Source organism: Pogoniulus pusillus, chromosome 31 (genome assembly GCF_015220805.1).
Source record: "Pogoniulus pusillus isolate bPogPus1 chromosome 31, bPogPus1.pri, whole genome shotgun sequence".
NCBI classification, from domain to species: domain Eukaryota; kingdom Metazoa; phylum Chordata; class Aves; order Piciformes; family Lybiidae; genus Pogoniulus; species Pogoniulus pusillus.
Window position 1 is genome coordinate 15,571,595 of NC_087294.1, and position 25,707 is coordinate 15,597,301.

General features: G+C 50.2%; 2 protein-coding genes across 9 annotated transcripts in view; one reads left to right on the plus strand and one right to left on the minus strand.

Moving 5' to 3' along the window:
• The window catches only part of DOP1A (DOP1 leucine zipper like protein A), a 65,780-nt gene extending 53,015 nt beyond the window's left edge, over positions 1-12,765 (minus strand). For 3 of the 6 annotated variants that reach the window (XM_064169263.1, XM_064169264.1, XM_064169261.1), the window contains exons 1-2: positions 12,621-12,765; positions 713-904 (exon numbers count right to left, since the gene is read on the minus strand). In XM_064169263.1, the coding sequence (XP_064025333.1) occupies positions 713-850 (138 nt within the window). In that variant the 5' untranslated portion in view covers positions 851-904; positions 12,621-12,765. The remainder of the gene's footprint in view (positions 1-712; positions 905-12,620) is intronic. The other 3 variants (XM_064169259.1, XM_064169260.1, XM_064169258.1) reach the window with 1 other exon arrangement.
• Positions 12,766-15,489: 2,724 nt separating this feature from the next.
• UBE3D (ubiquitin protein ligase E3D) overlaps positions 15,490-25,707 on the plus strand; it is an 88,876-nt gene continuing 78,658 nt past the window's right edge. For 2 of the 3 annotated variants that reach the window (XM_064169271.1, XM_064169270.1), the window contains exon 1: positions 23,173-23,322. In XM_064169271.1, coding sequence (XP_064025341.1) covers positions 23,272-23,322 — 51 coding nt within the window. In that variant the 5' untranslated portion in view covers positions 23,173-23,271. Of the gene's footprint in view, positions 15,572-16,103; positions 16,304-18,544; positions 18,636-23,090; positions 23,323-25,707 lie in introns of those variants that run through there. The other variant, XM_064169272.1, reaches the window with a different exon arrangement.

Here is a 25,707-nt window from a genome sequence, read left to right on the forward strand (position 1 = left end):
TTTTGCACACAGTGTGCTATGAGAACTGGTACAATCAAATGAAAGAAACTGGAGCTCACAGAAAGAAATGCTTGTCACTGGCATCCCAGCTGTTACTGCCAATCCTGCTTTTCCATGAGGTTTAGAGGGTAGGATGTAAAAGCTTTGGGTCTGTAATTTTCTATGCTAAGTTCTGCAAAGCTCTGCACTGGCAAAACGTGTGTGTTGTAAAGGGAATCCTGTGACCCTGACTGCAGACCCCTAGAAACACACAGGATTGACTAGAGCAAGCTTTTACAGGTCTCAGGGGTCTTTGCAACCTGCTATTAAAGATCACGATGATATTAGACACTCAGTTCCTTAACTGTTAAAATGACAACATCCTTTATTCAATGAGTGAGCCATCAAAAGTACTGCTGATATTCATACTGGCTCCTATTTTTCACTCCTGTTTCAGTTACACTGACATTGGAAGCAACAGTCATAAAAATGTTGCATTTATTTCCACTAGAGAAGTAAATAACTCTTCCCTTTACTTAGGATGACCAAGGCTCAGCTGCAGTGCTCAGAAGGCATCTGATCTGTTTGCTCCTTGCACACACCCAACACTTGGCTCAGACTGCTAAAACTATTTGCATTGACGTGAACCTGCCAGAACCTTGCAGTTCTGCACTGTTCCACCACCCCTCTCGTCAGTGCCCACACCTCTGCCAAGAGCACCTGCCAGGCATACCTTGTTTAGCTTGCCCAGTGCTGATATCAAATCTGCCCATTCACTGGAATATTCGAAGTTCTTCAGTGCTTTGTCAACAGCTGCTACATAGTTTCTGTACTTGGAATCAGTCAGTAACTCCAGCTCCTCCGTGTTCATCCTCCCACCGTGTCCCCACTAGAGACGAGCTTGCAATTCATGTACAGACATTACCTGTCCAAAAGAAAACAACAGAGCTTCCTGAAATCAGTTGTTTCCGAGAGGCAGAGTATTAAAAGTCATGGACACAGAGCCCCACATTCTCCTCAAAGGCACTGCAAAACACCAGTCTGAAACCAGCTTAGGCAAATCTTAACCAAAGGCTAACACTGCACACAGTTAACACACCTTTGAGGAGCAGTATGTAACCAAGGACAAGGCTCCCAGGTGACCTTCTTGTGGCCTTGCAGGATCTGAAGGGAGTCTACGAGAAAGCTGGGGAGGGACTTCTTAGGCTGCCAGGGAGTGAAAGGAATGGGGAGAATGAAACACAGCTGGAAATGGAGAGATTCCACTGACACACTGACAGCTCATACTGAGCTTCTCATCCACCAGTACCCTCTCCTCAGGGCTGCTCTCAAGCCAGTCCCTGCCCAGCCTGTGTTGGTGCCTGGGATTGCCTTGACCCAGCTGCAAGACTTCCTCTTCAGAGACCTCATATTCTACTTCAGCTACTCCGCAGCTCTGCTCTGTTTTGCTGTTCCTGTTAGCCAGGCACACCAGAGGTGTGTTGGGCAGCGTTCTGTCACCAGAGGCTTACACAATCTGCTCTATATATTCTCATCACATGGTAGTCTACACCAGGTAATTAAGACACTCTGCTTCCAGCCACACCACTTCAACTTTCATAGGCCATACCACTACTCGGTTCATTACATTCAATCGCTACTCAAAACAAGTGTGTTTCCAAAGCTACATTAACCCCCAGCAGCTGCAACTCTGGGGAGGAGGCACCTTCTGAACTGAGGTCTTCTACTTTTTTCTGACACTCAGCTTCACTGACAGATTTCAGACTCAGATGTTGCTCTCTTCAGTCTTGATTAAAGGGCACTGGGAAACTGTGTGCAGAAACACAAGCTGAAGCACCGCAGGCAAAAAACCAGAAGCAACAACAAAACAGCAGAAGCAAACAAACCCTCCATCAAAACAAAAACCCAGCCCCAAAAACCAACAGACCAAACAAAAAACTCCAACCAACCAGAAGAACCCAAATCCATCCCACAACAACAAAAAAACAAAACCACAAAGCACAGAACAGAGCCACAGGGTGTGAGGGGCTGGAAGGGACCTCCAAAGCTCATCCAGTCCAGCTCCCCTGCCACAGCAGCAGCACCCAGAGCAGATCACACAGGAACACATCCAGGCAGCTCTGGAATAGCTCCAGAGAAGGAGAATCCACAGCCCCCTGGGCAGCCTGTGCCAGTCTTCTGTCACCCTCTGTCACCTCACAGGGAAAACATTTTCCTGGTATTTCCATGGATCTTTCTGTGCCCATCGCCCCTTGTCCCATCACTGAGCATCACCCAGCAGAGCCTACACTTAAACTCACGCTGATACATGTCAGGGTATCCTGCTGGCACAAAGAACTCAGATGTCACTTGTTACTAACACAAAGAAAGAAGAAGAAAGGCATTTCATATGGCCTCATTTCATATTAACCATCTTTCTTTGGATCAAGTCCACAAAGACCATGCTTGCTTTGAGAAAAGCTGGAAATGCCAACAGATTTCTCAAAGTGAGAGCTGCACAAATGCTAACTTCTGACCTCCAAAAGCAAAATGAAGTATTAACACTGAAGGAGAAGAAAGCACAACTCTCATTTTCCAGGCACAAAGGAGAGAGAAAGAAGTAGACAGGGCGAAAAATGCTTTCTGACTGAAGAAACCATCAGCATTCTGCTTTTGAATCCAGCTGAAACATAAACACAGCCATTGACGGCTGAGTGCAAAACAGAGCTACCTTCATCAAGTGCTTGAAACACCAGCAAGCTGAGAGTGGAGCAATGCAGGCTTATCAAAGGTTAGACAAACCCAGCAGGAAAACAGGGTGAAACAGGTAGCTTTTTTTAGACTAACTGCTCCGAATGTCCTGCTCTTCTTAAAAACAAAAATCAACAGCTTTGACTGCTTGTCCAGGGAGGCTGCGGCTGCTCCCTCCCTGGAGGTGTTCAAGGCCAGCCTGGATGAGGCCTTGAGTGATCTGTTCTAGTGGGAGGTGTCCCTGCATACAGTCAGGGGTTGGAACTGGATGAGCCTTGAGGTCACAGAATCACAGAATCAGTCAGGGTTGGAAGGGACCACAAGGATCATCTAAATCCAAGCCCCCTGCCATAACCAAACTCTGTGCATGTATGCTGCATTCACTGTGAAAGAGGACAGAGAGCACTCCACTGTCTGTCCTCATCATGCTGTTACTCTGAATGAACACATCACAGAGTCAAAGACACAGGCTTGGAAGGGACGACAAGGAGCAGCCAGTGCCAATCCCCCTGCCATGCCCAGGGACACCATACCCTAGAGCAGGCTGCACACAGCCTCAGCCAGCCTGGCCTCAAACACCTCCAGCCATGGGGCCTCAGCCACCTCCCTGGGCAACCCATTCCAGGCTCTCTCCACTCTCACAGTGAAGAACATCCTCCTCACGTCCAGTCTGAAGATCCCTTCCAAGCTAAACCATCCTATGAATAACCTATATGTTAGCCAAGTCTATTGCACCCTGGCTGCTGCTAATGAACTTACTCTGCCCACGTCACCAATACTGATATTTATCCATATGCCACCAGAGAATTTAACCATTATAAAGTTTTATAGAAAGGGATTTTTTTTTTCTTGTATAGTTTGAGGTTACAGAGAGAGAAGGAAATTTCTTGCATGGTTTTGCCCACAGCAAGGAGCCTCTATTTTAAATATCTTCCAAATCCTACCAGCAATCATAACAAACCAGGGATGCAGAGAAGTTGCTTTGTAAATATTATGTATTGTTTACATAAGCCTGGCACTGATTTTCTTTCAGGATCACTGAGACTATAGGGATCACAGAATCAAAGAATCAACCAGGTTGGAAGAGACCTCCAAGCTCATCCAGTCCAACCTAGCACCCAGCCCTGGCCAAGGATGTCTACTTTCATTAGCTCTCCTCTGTAAGAATACACTTGTCTTACTAGGTTGATGTTTTGTTCAGCTTGAAGATATTCCAAAATATAGTTTTTAATCTTCTGCTGTTTCTGTTGTGTTTTCTTACTAATACTTTCCCATCCCTTTAACCTACACCAAACCAGATTTATCAACATTTAGTTTCACAGCACTGATACTTCAATACAGTGGTAAAGCTTAGAAATGTCTCTCTGTAAGCATCACGCTTGTTGGTTTCTGGTTTACTGCTTTGAAAAGTGGGCTAAGTCATCAAATTTGATAGGTTTTATTAGTTGAATATTAGTTTCTGTGATGTCTCAAAACAGCCCAAAGGGTAAAGCAATCATAGAATCAAGCAGGTTGGAAGAGAGCTCCAAGCTCACCCAGCCCAACCTAGCACCCAGCCCTGTCCAGTCACCTAGACCATGGCACTAAGTGCCTCATCCTGTCTTTTCTTGAACACCTCCAGTGATGAGGACTCCACCACCTCCCTGGGCAGCCCATTCCAATGCCAATTTCTCTGTGATCAATTTGTTAACTGATTATGCTTTGCTTTCTCTTAGAAGCATTTAAAAGCATGAACAGCAAAAGAAATACTGGAAATCCCAGGCTAGTCTCTTAAGACAAAAATAAAATGCTGGACAGACAGAGACTTTTCTATCACCAAAGAGAAGAGAACTGCAATTACAGCTAATTATTCCTAAACTGACTTTCTATAGTCTTCCTATTGCAGACTTTACAAAGAGGCATCTCCACTCTAATGCCTCCTGAAGCATTTGAGCTTGTTGTTTTGAGTAACTGCTATTTAGCACAGTGATGAAAGATGAAAAAGTAAAGCCCCACATCACCCAAAGTAACAACTGACCCCTCCCCAGCCCAGACTGTAGAATTAGCTAGAATTAGCCATGATCTGATTAATATCCTGCAACAGGATCCAACACTTAGTAAGACTGAATATTGTGAATTGTGGCTTCTAGCACACTTTTCTACCCAGTCAAAATTCAGAAGTTGAAAGAGCTTACTCCATTTTTAGGCAGGAACAAAATGACACTGTTGTAAGTGATTGTCAAATCCTTTTCCATGAGAAAATGAAACAAAATCAACGTAACAACCTGTACATGACCCACCCTGGCAACAACTAAATCAACAAGCTGTCTTTCTGTGAGTGAGCAGCAGTCAAACAAGGCTCTAAGGAGAGCATGCCTATGGCTACAGAGCAGTAGGTCAGGTACCTAACTGAATGCTCTTCCTCTTGCATTCAGAACCCACAAAAGATGGCTATTATTTATGTTGCTGTTTAAGATTAGGGTCCTCATTGTGAATAAAGTTCTCCAGAGAATTCAGGAGAGGCACAGAATCACAGGGAGGTTGGAAAGGACCTGCACAGATCATCCAGTCCAAGCCCTCTGCTAAAAGCAGCATCACCCAGGAGGGTTTCAAAGTGTTCACAGAAGGAGACTCCACAACCTATCTGGGCAGCCTGTGCCAGGGCTCTGCCACCCTCACTCCAAACAAGTTTCTCCTCCTCTTGAGCTGAAACCTTCTCTGCTCCACTTTGCATCCATTGCTCCTTGGCTTCTTGCTGTGCAGCACCCAACAGAGCTTGGCCCTCTCCCCTTGACCCCCACCCCTCAGCTGTTTGCACACATTGCTCAGATCCCCTCTCAGCCTTCTCTGCTCCAGACTCAACAGCCCCAGGGCTCTCAGGCTCTCTTTGCAGGGGAGATGCTCAAGTGCCCCACTCATGCATCTGGCTCTCTGCTGGACTCTCTCCAGCAGGTCCCTGTTACTCTTGAATTGGGGAGTCCAAAATTTGAGACAGTATTGCAGGTGTGGTCTCAGCAAGACAGAGTAGAGGGGGAGAAGAACCTCCCTAGCCCTGCTGGCCACACTTTTCTTGATGCAGCCCAGGATGCCATTGGCTCTTTTGGCCACAAGGGCACACGCAGAACTTGCTGTCCTAGGGCTGTACGTCCTCAAAGGGGCTGAATGAAACAGAAGAGATACATCTACCCCGTTTCATTTGCCTGTGATTTTCCTATATAATCTGGAGTTTCAGTCTCTCCTGTTTTCCTCCTTTCTGAAGTTCTACTTCTCTGTACTGTCCATCGTTTGTGTTATACTGCAGTAGGAGGTAAGGTAAAGTGGCCTTGCAGGCTGCTGAGGGGTGTCCATGGGGCAGCTGGGCTGCTGTCCAGCTATACATGTGTGTGTGCACCTGTGGATATTTGTTGCCTTCTCTATTTGGCCTACTTCTGTAAACAATAACTTTATTTCACTTCCACCCAGTGAGCAGCATGGCAATTCACTCTCTGGGGGGCAACCCCCAAATTCTGTAGTGATGCAAAAGCCAGCACAAGTTGTTATGTTTATTATTACACACACACAGCACGACCTGCAGAAAGACACCAAGTACACTTCTTCTTTTGCACAGGCAGAAGTCACAGAGGAGGGATGGCAGGAACAAAACTGCCAGGTCTGACACTGGGCACAGTCTGATGGAAGTACATAAGATACATCAACAGTTCTGCTCTGGCTGTTCTGCAGGAATTTGAGGTTTGACTTACAGCAGACATTAACTCATAGAGAAACAGTAAAATCTCATAAAGAATGTGCATGAAGGCTTCACAGGAATTAACTTCTCTCTCTGTTTATCAGAAGGCAAAGTGACTGCAGATTTCTGTCTTCCATTGGTAAGTACAGATTGCTCTGAAGCGCCTCTTCAACATGGAGTTCAGGTTGACATTCTGCTTCCCTGTCTCACTTATGCTTTATTACAGCTCTTCAATTTATGATCATAGAATGGTTTAGGTTGGAAGTGACCTCCAGGATCAGACAGCTCCAACCCCCTGACACAGGCAGGGACACTTCCCACTAGAACAGGTCACTCAAGGACTCATCCAACCTGGTCCTGGGAAGGAGCATCCACAACCTCCCTGGGCAACCTGTGCCAGTGTCTCACCACCCTCACTGCAAAGAACCTTTTCCTAACATCTAGTTTCATTCTCTCCTCTGCCACTTCAAACCCATTCCTTCTTGGCCTGCCATGACAAGACCTTGTCAATAGTCCCTCCCCAGCCCTCCTGCAGCCCCCTTCAGATCCTGCAAGGCCACTCCAAGCTCTCCTGGAAGCCGCAGGCTGCAGAGCTCCAACTCTCTCAGCCTGTGCTCAGAGCAGAGCTGCTGCAGCCCTCTTAGCATCTTGGTGGCCTCCTCTGCACTGGCTCCAACACTTCCATGTCCTGCTTGTGTTGGGGGCTGCAGGACTGCACCCAGGACTGCAGGTGGGGTGTGAGGAGAGCAGCTCCAAGGGGCAGAATCCCCTCCCTTGCCTTGCTGCCCACACTGCTCTTGCTGCACCCAGCACAGGGTTGTGTCTGGGCTGCACTCACACTGCAGCCTCCTGTGGAGCTTTTCCTCACTGAGACCCCCAGGGCCTGTTCCTCAGGACTGCTCTCAGCCATTCCCCACCCAGCCTGGAGTTCTGCTTGGGATTGCACCCACCCAGGACCTCACACTTGGCCTTGTTGAATGTCATGAGGTTGGCCCGGGCACAGCTCTGCAGCCTGTCCAGGTCCCTCTGGATGGATCTCTGCCCTCTAGCAAGTCAACTGTGCCACACAGCTGGTGCCATCTGCGTGCCATCTTGTGGTGAAGTAAGTGGGAAAAAGCAGCCCTGATCACTTCAGGCAGCTCCAAGCAAATAAAAGGTTTCTTCTGTTAAAAATAATACTTGACTCAATACCAAATACTTAATTGCATCCACTAGTTAATTTTAACATCTGAATAAAGCAAACACTAAATACATCTTAGTCACTGTAAGCCCTGTAGTGGCATACAGCAGATGCTCAAATCACAGTATCATACTTGATGTAACAAAACTCCTAGAGTTAGGTCATAGAATCAGGCAGACTGGAAGAGAGCTCCAGGCTCAGCCAGCCCAGTCTAGCACTCAGCCCTGCCCAACCAACCAGACCATGGCACTAAGTGCCCCAGCCAGGCTTGGCTTCAACACCTCCAGGCACAGCAACTCCACCACCTCCCTGGGCAGCCCATTCCAATGCCAATCACTCTCTCTGCCAACAACTTCCTCCTAACATCCAGCCTCAACCTGCCCTGGCACAACTTGAGACTGGGTCCTCTTATGCTATACGAATGCTGGAACCTCACACTGAAGTTTCTGCTTTTCAAATACCTTCCCTTTTCTTGACAGCAAACACAACATTCAGGGTTCACTGATCTGAAGTTCTGCCTCTCAATAAATGAAAGAGGATTATTTGTGTCTTCATTGTTTTTACTCAGGTCAATCATTAACTGAAAAGATTCTCCTCTTTCTTGAATACTACTTTCCCAAGTTTGGGTTTTTTTCCTTTCTGGCAACAAATGACTCTTAACTATCTACTACAACAGAAATGAACCAGCATGCATTTTGGGGCTGAAAATCACCAAAACTCCAGACACCCATGCTTCCTATTTTAAAAGATGTAAAGTATCTAGCATGTCTTGTTTAAAACCAGAGAGTAATTAAAGCCAGAGTAACACAACACAGGCAAAAAGGAGGAAATGCTCCCTTACATTAGTGGCTGTCTTTCAATGCTCATTTACAACTACTTTTCTTGTTCTCCTCTTCCCTCTGTTGACTCCTGTGTTTGAACCACCAATATTCCAACCCAGATGTGGAACTTATTATTTCCCTCTTATTCAATTACACATTTGAAGGAAAGAAAAACAAAGACAACCCACACCTAGAATTTAACCTGAATTCTTCTGACATGTTTCTGAAGTGTTTCCTCCTTAAGCTTCAGTGCAGCTCAGCTCACAGAGTCACCATCTTTCAAGTCCCCTTCTGTTCCAGCAGCAGTGCCTCTGCCAGGAAACCATTCTGATAAAAGCATTTGCTAAAACAATCTTCCTGCCAGGCTTCAGCCTCAGACCTCAACAATCCCTGGTGCAGACTACTACATTCCAGATTATTATTTTTTAATATATGGAATCTAAGCTCCTGGAGCCAATCAGTCACTGTGACAATGCCAAGTCAGACCCCACCTGCAGTCCTGGGTGCAGCTCTGCAGCCCCCAACACAAGAAGGACATGGAACTATTTGGGCCAGTCCAGAGGAGGCCACCAAGATGCTGAGAGGGCTGCAGCAGCTCTGCTCTGAGCACAGGCTGAGAGAGTTGGGGCTCTGCAGCCTGCAGAAGAGAAGGCTTTGAGGAGACCTTGGAGTGGCCTGGCAGGATCTGAAGGGGGCTCCAGGATGGCTGGGGAGGGACTATTGACAAGCTCTTGTCACAACAGGACAAGAAAGAATGGGTTTAAAGTGGCAGATGGGAGATTCAGACTAGATATTAGGAAAGGGTTCTTTGCAGTGAGGGTGGTGAGACACTGGCACAGCTGCTCCTAGCTTGATGTCACCTGCTAACATACTGATACCATTTTTTTATTCTTATGTTGCAGTACAAGCTCCTGAACTAGTTGGACATGTCCCTGCTCACTGCAGAGGGGTTGGAGAAGGGTCCCTTTGAACTGGATGCATTCTGTGATTCTGTGATACAACCAGGGACGTGTTGGCCAATTAAACCATTTACTGAGTCGCTTTTGCACTTTCTTCTCATTTCTTGTTCCTGCTATGGAGGAATGGTTGATCCTGCAGTGTTTCTTCTCCCCAGACTCTCAGAGGGAAACACAAGCTCTTACTGTTCCTCTTTATCATTCAACTTCTTTTCAGCTACAAGTCAGCACAGCATGACTATTAATCCGGAAGACAATTTACATGCATACAAATACATTACTTCTATTCTTCTGTTTCACAATTTGGCAGGCATCATTTAGCTTAGTCTTTTTTCTATCTCTTCTCAACAATTTTCAGAGCAGATTTTTTTATAACATACTTCAGAGCTCTTCTTGACTGTCTTCTACAAAATGCTCCACTAAAGAATAAAGGGGGGGAAAAAGTAGAATAGTCACTAAACATTTTCAGTCATGGAATGGTTTAGGTTGGAAGGGACCTCAAAGATCATTTGGTTCCAATACAACTCCCACTAGAACAGGTCACTTAAGGCCTCATCCAACCTGGCCCTGAACACCTCCAGGGAAGTTGTGGGGCACAGAAGCACAGATCTTTGATCCCATTCTGTGCTTCTGTGCTCCACAACCTCCCTGAGTAACCTGTGCCAGTGTCTCACCACCCTCACTGCAAACAACTTCTTCCTAACAACCAGTTTCAATCTCCTCTCTGCCACTTCAAACCCATTACTCCTCACCCTGTTATCACAAGATCTTGTCAACAGTCCCTCCCCAGCCTTCCTGTGGGCCCTTTTCAGATCCTGCAAGGCTCTGAAGGTCTACAGACTACAAGGTCTTCAGCCAGCTCAGATCATGCTAAGTCAAAAGACATAGGTGGACAGCAGCAGCTCTGATCAGCAGTGCAACAGGTGGAAGGTTCCTCCTCTTACTCAACTGGAACAGTGGCAGAAGGATAGAGGCCATGCCCACATACACCAGACAAACCAAGGTCTTAACCATTTGGCTTGCTGTGTGTGCTGTGAGCACTCCAGTGACAGGTGCAGCAGTGACAGGTGCAGCTTGCCAGTATCTGGACCCAAGAAAGCACTACCAGCATAACATGGCCTAAGCACCAGGTGAATGCAGTCACCTTGTTAACAGAAGATAGACACCTTGTCCTCACAAAATACTGCTTAAACATCCATGCCACAGGTGCTAGCAATCAGCTGGCAAAGCAAGACATTTAGTAAGCTGGAAATGCAGCCTCTCTCCCCCTCTACTCTGCTCTAGTCAGACCACATCTGCGATACTGTGTCAATTTTGGGCTCCTCAGTTCAGGAGACAAGGTCCTGCCTGAAGTGTCCAAGGGACAGCCACAAGGATGAGGGGGAGATTGAGCATCTCCCCTATGCAGAGAGCCTGAGAGCCCTGGGGCTGTTGAGTCTGGAGCAGAGAAGGCTGAGAGGGGATCTGAGCAATGTGTGCAAACAGCTGAGGGGTGGGGGTCAAGGGGAGGGGGCCAAGCTCTGTTGGATGCTGCACAGCAAGAAGCCAAGGAGCAATGGATGCAAAGTGGAGCAGAGAAGGTTTCAGCTCAGGAGGAGGAGAAACTTGTTTGGAGTGAGGGTGGCAGAGCCCTGGAGCAGGATGCCCAAAGACGCTGTGGAGTCTCCTTCTCTGGACACTTTGAAACCCTCCTGGCTGCATTCCTGTGTGGCCTACCCTGGGTGATGCTGCCATGGCAGGGCACTGGGACTGGATGATCTGTGTAGGTGCCTTCTAACCTCTAAGGTTCTGTGATTCCCCATGTTGCATTTACAGGCTGCTTCACTTCCAGAAGTGCCTCTTCTCATTCCAATTCAGACAACCCCAGGAATTACATGTTGACACTCAGCATGTTTCCCAACGGACACTCCTGCACCTGCCATCCATCCACGTTCTATTAAAAGGACTGCACATTTTGGATAATCACAATATTTAGGCACCATACTATGATTAGACTTGCAAAATGCCTACTGTGTTTCAGCCTGCCTTTGAGCAGTTAGCAGCATTTCATACACAAGTAATTAAGCAGATCTGACAGTCAGGCCAGCCTAAGCATTTCACACAGACCAAGGTTTGGCAACAAAATGAAAGATGATGATCTTCAACCTTATCTTATGCCTCCTTATGTGCTGCACGTATCTAGCCCATTACTACTGAGACACTCTTCCCACCACTGCACAGTCCTCCAGCTGGAATTCAGGTATCACATTACACAGACAACCTGAGCAGCATCACATACTCACTGTTACTGCCTGTGGACAGGGGACGCAGCAGAGCAAGGGCTCTTGCTAACCAGCAATGAAAACAGCAGGGCTTGAGTCATCCAGAACCAGCTCATCACAAACTGCCCTTCACGTCCAGGATATTTTAGGATACTTAAAGAGATAAAGTGTTTACCCTTTTCTGGCCATTGTTGCAGGCATGCAAAATGTTATTCCTGAGGAACATTTAACAGCAGAAGCTGCCATATATTCCTGCTTTTCAAGCGGGTATCACGAGATTTAAGGCCATCCCTGCATCAACAGATGAGATTTAACCCTGCACTACACGAAGTACAGCCACATGCCCCATGTTTCCTTCCAAACCTCACATACAACGACCGAAGCAGCCGAGCAATGTGCCCAGGAATCTGACCCAAGAGGCCCACAGCCTTTCGACGCTCAAGGTCAAAGCAGGACGGTTCTGTCATCCCAACACCGCGCTTCTTCCCGACGGTAAGCGATCCCCCGCGGAAGCTCCTCCAGGAAAGGCGAAACCAGGCCCCGCCAGCAGCGCCCGGGGCAGGTAGCGGAGCGCGGAGCGGGTGGAGAGCCTCTGCAGCCCCGGAAGCACCTGGGCCCGCTCTGCGCTCCAGGAGCCAGGGGCGGAGGGCAGAGCGCGGGGCGGCAGCCGGGCGAGCCAGGTGCCACAGGTTAAGCGGTGCAGAGCAATTAACAGGCTCGCTGGCACCTGCTCTCCGCGCACAGGCCAGATCGGGCCTGGCTCGGCCCTTGCCCGCCCCAGCGGTGCCCGCAGCGCGGCCCGGGCTGCGGAGGAGAGAGCAGGGCCGGCTCTGCCCCACAGGCGGACCCCGCTCGGCTGCGGCGCCCTCCCCAACCCGGGCGCGGCGACGGGAGGGAGGAGGAGAGCAGGGGACGCCGGGGCGCACGGCTTACCCGCGCCGGGAGGAGGGGGAGGGAGAGCAGGGGACGCCGGGCGAGCTGCGTTACCTGGGTGACCCGAGCCGGGAGAGGAGGGGGAGGGAGAGCAGGGGAGGCCGGGCGAGCTGCGTTACCGGAGCCAGCTGCGTTACCGGAGCCAGCTGCGTTACCGGAGCGACCCGAGCCGGAAGAGCGCCGCCGCCGCCGGCCCCGCGCCGCCCTGACAGCTCCCGCCGTGCACCGCGCCGCGCCGCACCGCACGGCGCCCCCTGGCGGGCCGCGGCCGCAATGGCGAGCGCGGGCGGCGTGCGCGGCAGGCAGGCGCCGGGGGCCGGCGGTGCGTGTGGGCGGCCGGCGGCAGAGCCGCCCCCTTGCGGCGGCGGCAGAAAGCAGCGAGCAACCTGAAGTGGGCTGCCAGGAGCGCCGTGGCTGTGTCCGTTCCTGCGCGGGGGTTACTGGGCGTCGTGCGGAGAAAGAGGTAGCTCCAGGTGTGGGCTGTGCAGCTGCCTGTGCCTCGACCGTGCTGGCGTCGTCCTGCTGCAGCCCGGGAAGACGTGGAAGTGGGAAATGAGCGTAAGGAGTTGGCCTGGAGAGGAGAGGCTGAGGGACCCGCGGCTGTTTAGTCTGGAGAAGAGAAGGCTGCGAAGGGATTGAATCAATGTCTGTAACTCTCTGAGGGCTGGGGGTCAGGAGGGGGGGACAGGCTCTGCTCACTGCTCCCTGGCACAGGACAAGCAGCAATGGATGGAAGCTGCAGCACAGGAGGCTCCAGCTCAGCACCAGGGGAACTTCTTGCCTGGAAGGGTCCCAGAGCCCTGGCACAGGCTGCCCAGAGAGGCTGTGGAGTCTCCTTCTGTGGAGCCTTCCCAGGCCTGTCTGGATGTGCTCCTGTGTGCCCTGAGCTGGATTGTGTGGTCCTGCTCTGGCAGGGGTTGGTCTGGATGAGCTCTTTGGTTCCTTTCCAGCCCCTGACACCTGTGAGCCTGTGATCACAGAAGCATGCAGGTTGGCAAAGCCCCTCAGGAGCACTAACCTGGAACCCTACTGAACAAAATTCACCTTAAACCATAGCTCCATATCCCCAGGTGCCATATCCAAACCACCCTGAAACACATCCAGGCTGGGTGACTCCACCACCTCCCTGGGCAGCTCATGCCAGGCCCTGACCACTTTCTCTGTTAAAAGGTTTTTATACATGCATATGTATTTTGTCTGATCTTTACATAGCTCCCCAAATACAGGGCAGGTAAAAACGGAAAGCAAGTGATACTTTGGATAGCAATTGGTTCTATCAGTAGTAGCTGCATTTAGAAATAGAAAAAAGAAGCTGTGGCTAGTCTGCTTGAGTGCTTATCGCACATAAAGGTGTCTGGGGTGCCCCCATGGAGCATACCAGAGGGGATTTTTTATATTGCAAGGTGATTCTCAACCATAGAATCACAGAATCAAGCAGGTTGAAAGAGACCTCCAAGCTCATCCAGCCCAACCTAGCACCCAGCCCTGCCCAACCAACCAGACCATGGCACTCAGTGCCCCAGCCAGGCTTGGCTTCAACACCTCCAAGGACAGTGACTCCAAAGAGATCATTGAGTCACAAGCTCACAAGATGACAAGGGTTGAAAGAGACCCCAAGAGATCATCAAGCCCAACCCCTCCTGCCAGAGCAGATTGATTACCTTCTGTTTCATAGCACCTGATAGACAACGTCTAGGAGATGGTGCAGTCTTCCACCGTGCTGCTATCAAAGGAGGTGTCTGTAAATAGAGACCAAGTCCGATGGAGCTGCAGCACTGTGAGGTGAGTTGTGTCCAGACAGGGAGGAAATCACAGCCCCCGGTGCCTGTGGAGAGGTGCCTGAGCAGATGGGTGAAGGCTCCCAGCAGGCTGGCGTGGCAGGAGCACAGGAGATGTCAGGAAGTTGTTAACACACAAAGGTTCACATTGGGCGTAAGAAAACTCATGAGGCCAGGCCAGCGCTGGAGCAGGGCTGCCCAGGCAGGTGGTGGCTCCGCTGCAGGGCTCTGGGCACCCAGGCTTCAGCCCACAGCTGCTGCTGGAGCAAGAGGAAGGGGCAGGGTGGGGTGGCCACCCCAGGGCCTTCCCACTGCTGCCAGCTGGAGAGTCATAGAATCATAGAATGGTTTAGGTTGGAAGGGAGCTCAAAGCTCAGCCAGTTCCAACCTTCTGCCATAGGCAGGGACACCTCCCACTAGAACAGGTCACTCATGGCCTCATCCAGCCTGGTCCTGAACACCTCCAGGGAGGGAGCAGCCACAACCTCCCTGGGCAACCCCTGCCAGTCTCTCACCACCCTCACTGCAAACAACTTCTCCCTAACAGCCACTTTCAGTCTCCCCTCTGCCACTTCAAACCCATTTCTCTTCCTCCTGCCATGACAAGACCTTGTCAATAGTCCCTCCCCAGCCCTCCTGGAGCCCCCTTCAGATCCTGCAAGGCCACTCCAAGCTCTCCTGGAAGCCTTCTCTTCTGCAGGCTGCAGAGCCCCAACTCTCTCAGCCTGTGCTCAGAGCAGAGCTGCTGCAGCCCTCTCAGCATCTTGGTGGCCTCCTCTGGGCTGGCTCCAACACTTCCATGTGCTGCTTGTGCTGGGGGCTGCAGAAGTGCCCCCAGGAGTGCAGGTGGGGTGTGAGGAGAGCAGAGCCAAGGGGCAGAATCCCCTCCCTTGCCCTGTGCCCACACTGCTCTTGCTGCACCCAGCACAGGGTTGTGTCTGGGCTGCACTCACACTGCAGGCTCCTGTGGAGCTTTTGCTCAGCCCAGGCCCCCAGGGCCTGTTTCTCAGGGCTGCTCTCAGCCATTCCCCTCCCAGCCTGGAGCTGTGCTCGAGTCGCGGCGGCCGCCGAGCTGCAGGGGGCGCTGTGGCGGGCGGGCGGCGCTGCCGGGCGGCGGAAGTGGCGCCGCTTCCTGCGCGGGCAGCCGGAGCGGTCTGTTCCCGGCATGGCGGGAGGGTTCCTGCTGGAGATCAGGCGCGGGACGCAGAGCGCCCTGGTGGTTATCCGGTAGTGTGTCAGCGCTGCTGCCTGCCTGCCGCCGCTCGGAGCGGCCCGTGCTGGCGGGGGGAGGCGGGCTGGGGATTAGGGTCTCCAGCCCTGAACGGGGGCGGGACCCCGGGTTGTGTGCCTGAGCTTCCCCCTGCGCTTCCCTTCTCCTGGCGCTCGGAAGAGCCCCGGTGCTGCCTCAATAAATGCTTCCCGAGAACGGCCGTGTATTTCTCTCCGGTGCGGCTCACTCCCATGGGAGGCTCTTGGTTTACCGTGTGGGGACTGGGGCCGCGGGGCAGCTGCCGGTCCACGCCGGTCTCGGTCCACCGAAGCCGTGGGCTGCGAGCGGGATGCGCCGTGGCTCTTCCCGCCACCCTCGCGGTCTGTCTCCCACCTGCCGCAGAGCCATTAGTGCCTTGGGCCGGACACAGCTGCGCTGCGGCGCCTTGGCGCTGGGGCTCCTTCCCCGCCCCTCACGGCCTGCGTGTCCCAAAGCAGCAGCTCGTCCTGACACGTTTCCCGAGGTAACCGCCTGCCTTTGCGTCCCCAGCCAGAGGGACCTCCCGCGGCCGCCGCTGGACGTCTGCGTGAGCGCGGACCGCCTGGAAGTGAGGAGCGGCGAGCGCTGCGAGGCGGCGGCGCTCCCGGCAGGGGTCAGGCTGGCGCCGTCCTCCTGCCGCGGCCTGCGCTGCCTGCCCGGCGAGGGCCTCCACCTGCGGCTGCGCCTGCGCCGCCTGCTGCCCGGCGCCGGTAAGGCTGCGGCGGGACCCCCGTGCTGCTCGCTGGGGGCGTGCGGCTGGCTTTAAACCGTCTGTGCTTAGGGTTGCCTCAGGCTGCGCTGTGCTAAGTGATGTGGGCTGGATGAGCTTGGAGGTCTCTTCCAACCTGCTTGATTCTATGATCTGCACTTGCTTCTTCCCCCAAGCTTTCTCGTTTTACTTCAAAATGGTTTTGTTTCTCTCTTGTTTAACTGGGTAGCAGAAAATGCAGCAACATGATTCATGCACCCTGTCACACCGAGGCTGTCACTGACCACGTATTCATAAAGGATTGAGATTTTTGTCTTGGGGCTTCTTGTCCATACAGCCTCAGTTTGCTGAGGTTAAGGTTGCAGGTAACATCTGCAAAGTTACCTTATTTTCATGGTGTTAATTCAGGTTTAGGATGTATTTGCATAAGTAAGAGGCATGGTAATACAGGCAGTGCTTGCTTTTGGTCTAGCATCCTAGCAGAGTACATTTAGATTCCTTTAATAGGATGGGAGATGTATATTAAGTGACATAAAATTGCCATTCTGTGGTTTTAGAGGAGAAATGACCACTGAAGTGTGTCATCTGCAGTAATGGTTTCAGCACCAGCAACGCACGGGCATGCTTTGTGGATTTTATGGGGTGCTGAGGTTGCTTCTGCATGTTAATCTGTAGCTATGCTCTTTGCATCTGCATTTTGCATTGTACAAAAATCCTTTAGCATGGCTGGTTGGCCATAGAATCAGCCAGGTTGGAGGAGACCTCCAAGATCATCCAGTCCAACTTATTACCCAGCCCTTTCAAAGAGCAAAGGTTGTATTAAACATCTGCCTTGGGAAACTGTGCTAATAAAAACCATGCATGAGAACCATATGGTACATGGGTAGAGTCAGACTGGATGTTAGGAAGAAGTTCTTCATCACGAGGGTGGTGAGAGCCTGGAAGGGGTTGCCAAGGAAGCCTGATTCCTGGAGGTGTTTCAGGCCAGGCTGCGTGAGGCTCTGAACAGCCTGATCTAGTGTGAGGTGTCCCTGGGTGTGGCAGGAGGTTTGGAACTGGATGATCCTTGTGGTCCCTTCCAGCCTTGACTGATTCTATGATTCTATATTGTATCACCTTAGCTACCTTTTAATGCCTTTTGTCAGCATGCTAAAGCATTGTTTAGCAATATATGCTAAATAGTTGTTTCTTGTATGAAATGCTGGAGCCTTTTAAAGTGTTTCTCGTTTGTGTTTCCAACAGAAACCTTAATGCCAGTGCTGTGCATATACTTTGGATTCTTAAGTTCAAGTAGTGCAAAACATATTCACAGAATCACAGAATTAAGCAGGTTGGAAAAGTCCTCTGAGATCATCGAGTCCAACCTAGCACCCAACACCTTCTCATTAACTAACCCCTGGCACTAAGCGCCTCATGCAGCCTCCTCTTCAACACCTCCAGGGATGGGGACTCCACCACCTCCCTGGGCAGCCCATTCCAGTGCCAATCACTCTTGCTGGGAAGAACTTCCGAACATCCAGCCTGAACCTGCCCCTGTCACATCTTGAGGCTGTGTCCTCTTGCTCTGTCCCTGGTTGCCTGGCAGCAGAGCCCAACCCCACCTGGCTACAGCCTCCTTTCGTGCATCGAGCTAGGCTTACAGTTTTGCTTTTCCTCCACTTAAAGTTATTTGAGAACTTGTGGAGGCTTTTTTAGCTTTTTTCTTTTGGCAAGGTTTTCTGAGCTGGCTTTTGTGAGACTGTCCTGTGCTTTCCTGGCCTGCAGAGGGTATTGCTCACTCTCTGTTGGTTGAGTGGTAGCCCAGTGGCTGATGTCTTACCTGCCTGAAAATTTTAAACTACTTCTCCCCCTACTCCCAGGCATTTCATGTGACATATTAGGGTATACTCTCATATTGCAGAAAAAAACCTGATTAGCAGAGCCAGCATTAGAAAAGAGTGGCATTTCATTTTAATTTGTACAGTCTCTGTAGTGATAGCAGTACCTCAGCTCCCCCTGGGGAGATTTCCACCTTGAACAGTCATGTATAAAACTCCTACGCAGCAGCACAGGGCATGAGGTGGAGCTGACAAGTTTCCCCTCAAACTTAATGTTTGCTTCTAGACAGAAATAAATGAAGGTTGTCAGCACTTTGTTTGGCTTGTTAAGAGTCTTTTTTGGATGTAGGCACGTGGCAGGATTTTTCTGCTCAGGTGACTGAAAATCTTAGCACAATTTTGAGTGTATCTTCCTCTCTCTGTAGATTTGGTGTATAACTTGAGAGAAAGCCTGAAGCCCCAGAAGAGTTACGTCTTTTCCTGTCAGTCCTGTGGTGACATCATAGTGAAAGGCCGGTGAGTACTGCAGTGTCTTGTGTTTTTGAGCAGCAGATGCCATAGTGATTGGTATTCATGTTGTTTTGTGTGCCCGGAGGTACTGCGTTGTGTGCTTAGGCAGACGGCTAAAAGGCATTTGTTGTGCAGCTGATAGATGAAAACCCTTTGCAAGCATTAGGGATGACTTAAAAGCAAAGCTACCTGAAAGAGCTCTTCACCTTCTGTTCGTATATTCCCTATTTCATTCTAGCTGGAAAGTAGAAGTACCTTATGAAGGGAGCTTGATTCATGCCCTGGAAGGTGGCAAGACTGAATTCTTTTCCTGCTTGTCTGCTGTGCTTTGATCAAAAGGTTTTTCCCTACCTGTAAAATGACTGCTTTGAGATCTCTGCTTTTTGTTTGTTTTCCCTTTGCACTCATCACAATAGCTTCTGATTTTGCTGTGCAAATAAAAAGCTGTAACATTTTGGCCTGGAAGGACTGAAAAAAACGTTTGTAGCTTTCACTGATTAAAAAAAATAGTCTTTTAGTAGCTGTGTGGAAGGGAGTCAAACTGAAAAGTTGAGCCTGGGCTTCTTCCTGTGCACTTCAGGGGCACCTATTCAGTTCTGCTCAGTCTTCTAACTACCCTTCAGTCACGGTGCTGTAGTTCCAGAGTGGCTGCTCAGGATGAGGCTGTGCACCACAGCTGCCCTTCTGTCTGTTAGGCAAAGCCAAACTCGGTGCAGCTCAGGGATGCTGGATTCAGAAAGCACAGGACCTGTTTCTTAACTGTGTGACTCAGCTTTGTTCTTTGGAAAGACCTTGTTCTTGACTCTCTTCTTTAGAAAGTCTGCAGGAATTGTAATGAAAAACTCTTGCAGTTTCTGTCTCTTTCAATTCTGACAGCTTCAGCTGGAGGTATAATGATTGTTAGAGATGCACACACAGTCTCTTGTGGTCTGTGTCACTTCTAATACTCAAGATGGTAACACACGTGTGGCATAGTCTGTAAATGCTGTTCTTTTCTTGTCATGCATATGGATGGAGTTAGGGCTGGCTTGGAGGTAACTGAATGAGCATTTCCTGGCTTTCTCTTCTGAAATGTCACATCAGAAAGTCTAGTAAGGACTCCAGTTTTGATACATCTGTAGAGTAATGAAACTTCTGGTTCCTAGTCAGGAATATTTGATTTCAAAAGATATTGCACTTCTGTGTTTTTCTCTCTGGGTGAGTGTTTTTTTACTGAAATTTAGTGCATCAAATTCCTGTGCATGAAGTTTATTTCATTTGCTTCTGCAGCCAATAATGTGATGCAGTCAGAGTTTCTGAGGAAAGGAAAAGAAATGTCTCTTTGAATCATAGAATCATAGAATCAGTCAGGGCTGGAAGGGAGCACAAGGATCAGCCAGTTCCAACCCCCCTGCCATGCCCAGGGACACCCTACCCTAGAGCAGGCTGCACACAGCCTCAGCCAGCCTGGCCTCAAACACCTCCAGCCATGGGGCCTCAACCACCTCCCTGGGCAACCCATTCCAGCCTCTCACCACTCTCCTGCTCAACAACTTCCTCCTCACTTCCAGCCTCACTCTCCCCACCTCCAGTTTTGCTCCATTCCCCCCAGTCCTGTCACTCCCTGACAGCCTAACAAGTCCCTTCCCAGCTTTTTTGTAGCCTCCTTCAGATCCTGGAAGGCCATGAGAAGGTCACCTGGGAGTCTCCTCTGCTCCAGCCTGCACAGCCCCAACTCTTTCAGCCTGTGCTCACAGCAGAGCTGCTGCAGCCTCTCAGCATCCTCCTGGCCCTGCTCTGGACACACTCCAGCATCTCCACATCTCTCTTGTCCCAGGGGCTCCAGAACTGGATGCAGGACTCCAGATGGGGTCTCAGCAGAGCACAGCAGAGGGGCAGAATCACCTCTCTGGCCCTGCTGGCCACACTGCTGCTGCTGCAGCCCAGGCTCTGCTTGGCTCTCTGGGCTGCAAGTGCACACTGCTGGCTCCTTTTGAGCTTCTCCTCCAGCAGCACCCCCAAGTCCCTCTCCTCAGGGCTACTCTCCAGACACTCACTGCCCAGCCTGGATTTGTGCTTGGCATTGCCTCAACCCAGCTGCAGGACCTTGCCCTTGCTCTTGTTGAACCTCCTGAGCTTGGCTTGTGCCCACCTCTTCAGCCACTCCAGGTCCCTCTGGATGGATCCCTGCCCTCCAGCCTGCCTGCTGCACCACACAGCTTGGTGTGGTCAGCAAACTTGCTGGGGCTGCACTCAGTGCCTTTGTCCATGGCACCCACAAAGATGTTGAACAAGACTGGTCCCAGGACTGATCCTTGAGGGACTCCACTTGTCACTGCCTGTGCTTGGCCATGGAGCCATTGACAGCCACTCCTTTTGCTTGGCATTCTCCTTGCAGGGAAACCTCTGAGCACCTCAAATGTTAATCAGTGAAAAAGTAGTGATGAAGAGAAGGGTTAGGAGAGTGGAGCTGCCAGCATGTCCACCACCAGCACTCCTCAGAGTAAGACAGCAGCACAGTCAGTGTTTTAGCTACAGAATTGGATGTGTCTCTCTGGGCAGAGCTGAGTGTGATGTGGGATGTATTAACAGTGTGAATTGCTAGGAAAGGGTCTGTAGTAAGAAGAATCTGAGATCTAGAAAATGACATCTTTGAGAAGAAAGTGAAATAAAGGGGATTTAGTTCAGACAAGGCTGGGGGGAAGATGTAAGACTCCTCTGGTGGAAGAGATTACTGCCAAGAAGGTGGCAGTAGTGTTTAATTAAAGCAAGAAGAATTTAGGTTAAATATATATATATATATATATATCAACCCCCCCAAACCTGTGCTGAAGCTTTTTTATTGACAGAGACTGCATAGAAAGGCAGAATTGTAAAGACTTGATTGGGGAAATATGTTGGGAATGGTTTAAAAGTCAGTGAAGCATCCTTGGTGCAAGAAAATGCACTCTGTGCATTATCTGAGATCCCCTGCCTTAGTCTTTTTTCCTTCCATGAACCTGATAGCTCCTCAGAGGTTAAGGTTTGTGCTCTGATTCTCCTCCTTTGCTCTCACATTATCCACATTAGAGGAAGCAATTTGATTATTTTTTTTTCCTTCCATGATTTAAGAGCTGCAAAGTATTTGATATACTTGAGGGTTTTTTGTTTCCTTCCAGTTAAGCTCAGTGTAGCTCATCTATAAAGTAATGCTTAAAGGTTTTATTTCTGTCAGGAAGAAGTTCTTGAGGGCTGAATGCTGTGAAAATTAAATTGACTCTCAAGCAATAAACCTTTTCCTGAGCCAAAACAATAAGAGTTTATACTGTGTTAAGTATTCTGTTGTAAAACTGATGGCAGGGCAAATCTTCTAATGTACACATTTCCTACATAAACAGTTTTCACCATGACAATTAAGCATCAAGCTGGGCTACTGAAGATTTTTTGAGTAAATAAATAAGGAAGACTGCTGTCAGAGCCCACCTGCAGTCCTGGGTGCAGTTCTGGAGCCCCCAGAAGGGCACAAGAAGGACATGGAGCCAGTCCAGAGGAGGCCACCATGATGCTCAGAGGACTGCAGCAGCTCTGCTCTGAGCACAGGCTGAGAGAAGTTCTGGAAGGTGTTGAGAGAAGGGCAGCAAGGCTGGGGAGGGGCCTGGAGCACAGCCCTGTGAGGAGAGGCTGAGGGAGCTGGGGGTGTGCAGCCTGCAGAAGAGGAGGCTCAGGGCAGAGCTGGTTGCTGTCTGCAGCTGCCTGCAGGGAGGCTGTAGCCAGGTGGGGTTGGGCTCTGCTGCCAGGCAGCCAGGGCCAGAACAAGGGGACACAGCCCGAAGCTGTGCCAGAGCAGGTTGTGGCTGGCTGTTAGGAGGAAGTTGTTGGCAGAGAGAGTGATTGGCATTGGAATGGGCTGCCCAGGGAGGTGGTGGAGTGGCCGTGGCTGGAGGTGTTGAAGCCAAGCCTGGCTGGGGCACTTAGTGCCATGGTCTGGTTGGTTGGGCAGGGCTGGGTGCTAGGTTGGGCTGGCAGAGCTTGGAGCTCTCTTCCAACCTGTCTGATTCTGTGATTCTGCCAGGATTCAGCTTTTTCAGTCTGAGGGCCTTCAGAGGACATGGTCTCTCTGGCTGTGGCAGCAGTCAGTTCCTGCTGGGTTTCTACCAACCTGTGGTGCCAGGGGACTTTGCAAGAAGTGGTAATAAATGTAATTGCAAATGCTTGTTGTGCTTTCCATGGCTGGATAAGACTCTGCTATGTGACTCCTTTCAAGAGAAGATTATGCCAAGCTCTGCCCTACAGTCATTGGAGATTCCCAGTGGCAAACTGGGCAGGAAACAGCCATTGCTTTTGTCAGAGTTCATCCAACGAAAAGTAGCTTTGCCTGCCAGGGGAGGCAAACTCTTCCTGTTGAGAGAGTGCCAAGCTTTCTGTAAGGCATCTGAGCTCTCTTCTGGTCTCTTAGGAAAGAGGGGGATGCACTGCAATGTGAGTTTTCTTCTTCCCTCTTAGGAAGCTCCTCAGAGTTCTGCCTCTTCCGAGTGAAAACTGGAGCGCCTTGGTCGGAGAGTGGTGTTGTCACCCTGACCCTTTTGCCAAGGGCACTTTGTACCCTCAGCCTGATGACTGTTTTCTTGGAGACACTTTTTTCCTGTTGAATTCAGGAAATGAATCAGATGAGCGTGACTCTTCCATGTGCTGCCCAGACACTGAGCACCAAGCGTCTTGGAGCGGCTCCAGCTTGGTAAAGTATTTTGTTTAAGTAGCTCTTTAAATAATGCTTATTGGGACTTTCTGTTTGGTTTTTGCTCTTGTAAAAGACTGATTTCTGGTTTTTTTTGTCACTTTGTCACTGGTTTATTTAACTTGAGTGTTTTAGAGAGCTGTTGTGCAGGTCACAGGAAGCTGTTGGCACTCAGTTGTACAGAAAAGACTCTTAAGCTGTGATTTCCTGTGTCATGCTCTTCCTATTGGCCTAGATGTGCAAGAAGAACTATTTCCTGTACACTGAGTTAGGAACTGTTGAATTATGTAGCTCTAAACTTAACCTTTCCCCCCAAAGTATCCAGAGTGAGGAGCATTCACATTTGGTTAGATAATAACTGTAACAGGTTAGGTGTTTGCCAAAGGGTAGCAAAGCGAAGAATGAAGCTGAAGTCACAATGCTGAGCTATGCTGGGGTGCAGGACCATAAATATGACCAAAGGAAGGGATTCCTGTCTTCCTGAGGCTTTTCCTTCTGAGTCTTTAGAAAGACTTGGAAAAAACAGGATGTGTTTTGGGTTAAGATGTGTTTGATGGTCTCTCTTACACTCTTAGAACAGTAAGAACATTGAGGTTGACTGCTTTGTGTAATGAGAGAGCTCTGCCACTGCAGGTTGTAACTCTTTATTTGTTGATAGAATAGAATAGAATAGATTTAACCAGGTTGGAAGAGAGCTCCAAGCTCATCCAGCCCAACCAACCAGACCATGGCACTAAGTGACCCAGCCGGGCTGGGATTCAACATCTCTAGCCACAGAGACTCCACCACCTCCCTGGGCAGCCCATTCCAGTGCCAATCACTCTCTCTGCCAACAACTTCCTCCTAACAGCCAGCCTAGACCTGCCCTGGCACAGCTTAAGGCTGTGTCCCCTTCTTCTGTCGCTGTCTGCCTGGCAGTAGAGCCCAACCCCACCTGGCTACAGCCTCCCTGCAGGCAGCTGCAGGCAGCAACCAGCTCTGCCCTGAGCCTCCTCTGCTGCAGGCTGCACACCCCCAGCTCCCTCAGCCTCTCCTCACAGGGCTGTGCTCCAGGCCCCTCCCCAGCCTTGCTGCCCTTCTCTGGGCACGTTCCAGCACCTCAACATCTCTCTTGGGTTGAGGAGCCCAGAACTGGACACAGCACTCAAGGTGTGTCCTGCCCAGTGCTGAGCAGAGGGGCAGAAGGGCTGCCCTGGTCCTGCTGGCCACACTGTTTCCCTCTTTGTACCAGATCCCTCTTTCTGCATCTTTCGCTCTTGCAGTGAATTCTGATCTTTGTCTTCACTTGTTTCCAGCATGGCTCAGTTGCCAGGCAAATTAGCAGAACTGTAAGATCCAGCAGCAGAAACTGGACTAATAAGGAAAAAACAACCAAAAAGCTGGTACTGAAACAGCAAATTCTTTCTTATTATAGGTAATAGGAAGTTAGAGACAAGATAGATTGCTTTTGGCATAAATGTTCTCATTTCAGAGGATACTGTTGCAGGCTGCCCCAGTATGAAAGTTTTGGTTTAATTGCCTTGCAGTTCTTTGGAAAGTATTTGCTCATGACCAAAATAGTAGCAGGAGTGTAGCAGAGATGCTTCAACCATCTTTTGCAGCCTCCAGTGGGACCAAGGCAGCCTCTGTCCTTTGCAAACAGATGCTTCGCATCTATTAGTCTTCCAGTGCTACATGGTTTCTAAGTGTCACTTGGTCTTGCAGCATCCTAATAGTATCTCCTGGGGAAAGCATTTTCCCTGACACTTGTATCAGGGATCCTTAGGAACAGGAATAGAAAAATCTTAGGCTGGTGATCCAACTCCATCTGCAGATTGCCAGCATCTGCAAATTGTCAAACAGATATATTGATTTAATTAGCCTAGCTGGAAGGGCTGCTTTTGTTTTCTCTTGCAGCATGGTACAGTGAGTTGGTGCTGGGCTTTAGGTGAGGCTCTTCACAGTTCTCAGCCAGCTTCTCCAGCTGTAGCCAGAAGACAGAAAGATTCGAGCTGTAGCTTTCAGCAGAGCACTGTGTGTCCCAGGCTGCTACTCTGCTCTGCTTCACAAACCCATGGCTCCAAACCCCCCACTGCAGCTGTGGTAGTGAGGGGCTGGAGCGGGACAGAGGAGAGCAACGAGAGTGGGGAGGGGGCTGGAGGGGAAGGCTGCTGAGGAGAGGCTGAGGGAGCTGGGCTGGGTTAGCCTGCAGGAGAGGAGGCTCAGGGGGGACCTTAGCTCACTCTGCAGCTACCTGATGGGAAGTTGTAGTCAGGTGGGGGTCAGGCTCTGCTCCCAGGCAACTTGTGCCAAGAGGAGAGGGCATGGCCTGCAGCTGTGCCAGGGGAGGGTTAGGTTGGATGTTAGGAAGCACTTCCTGATGGGAAGGGTCATTAGGCACTGGGA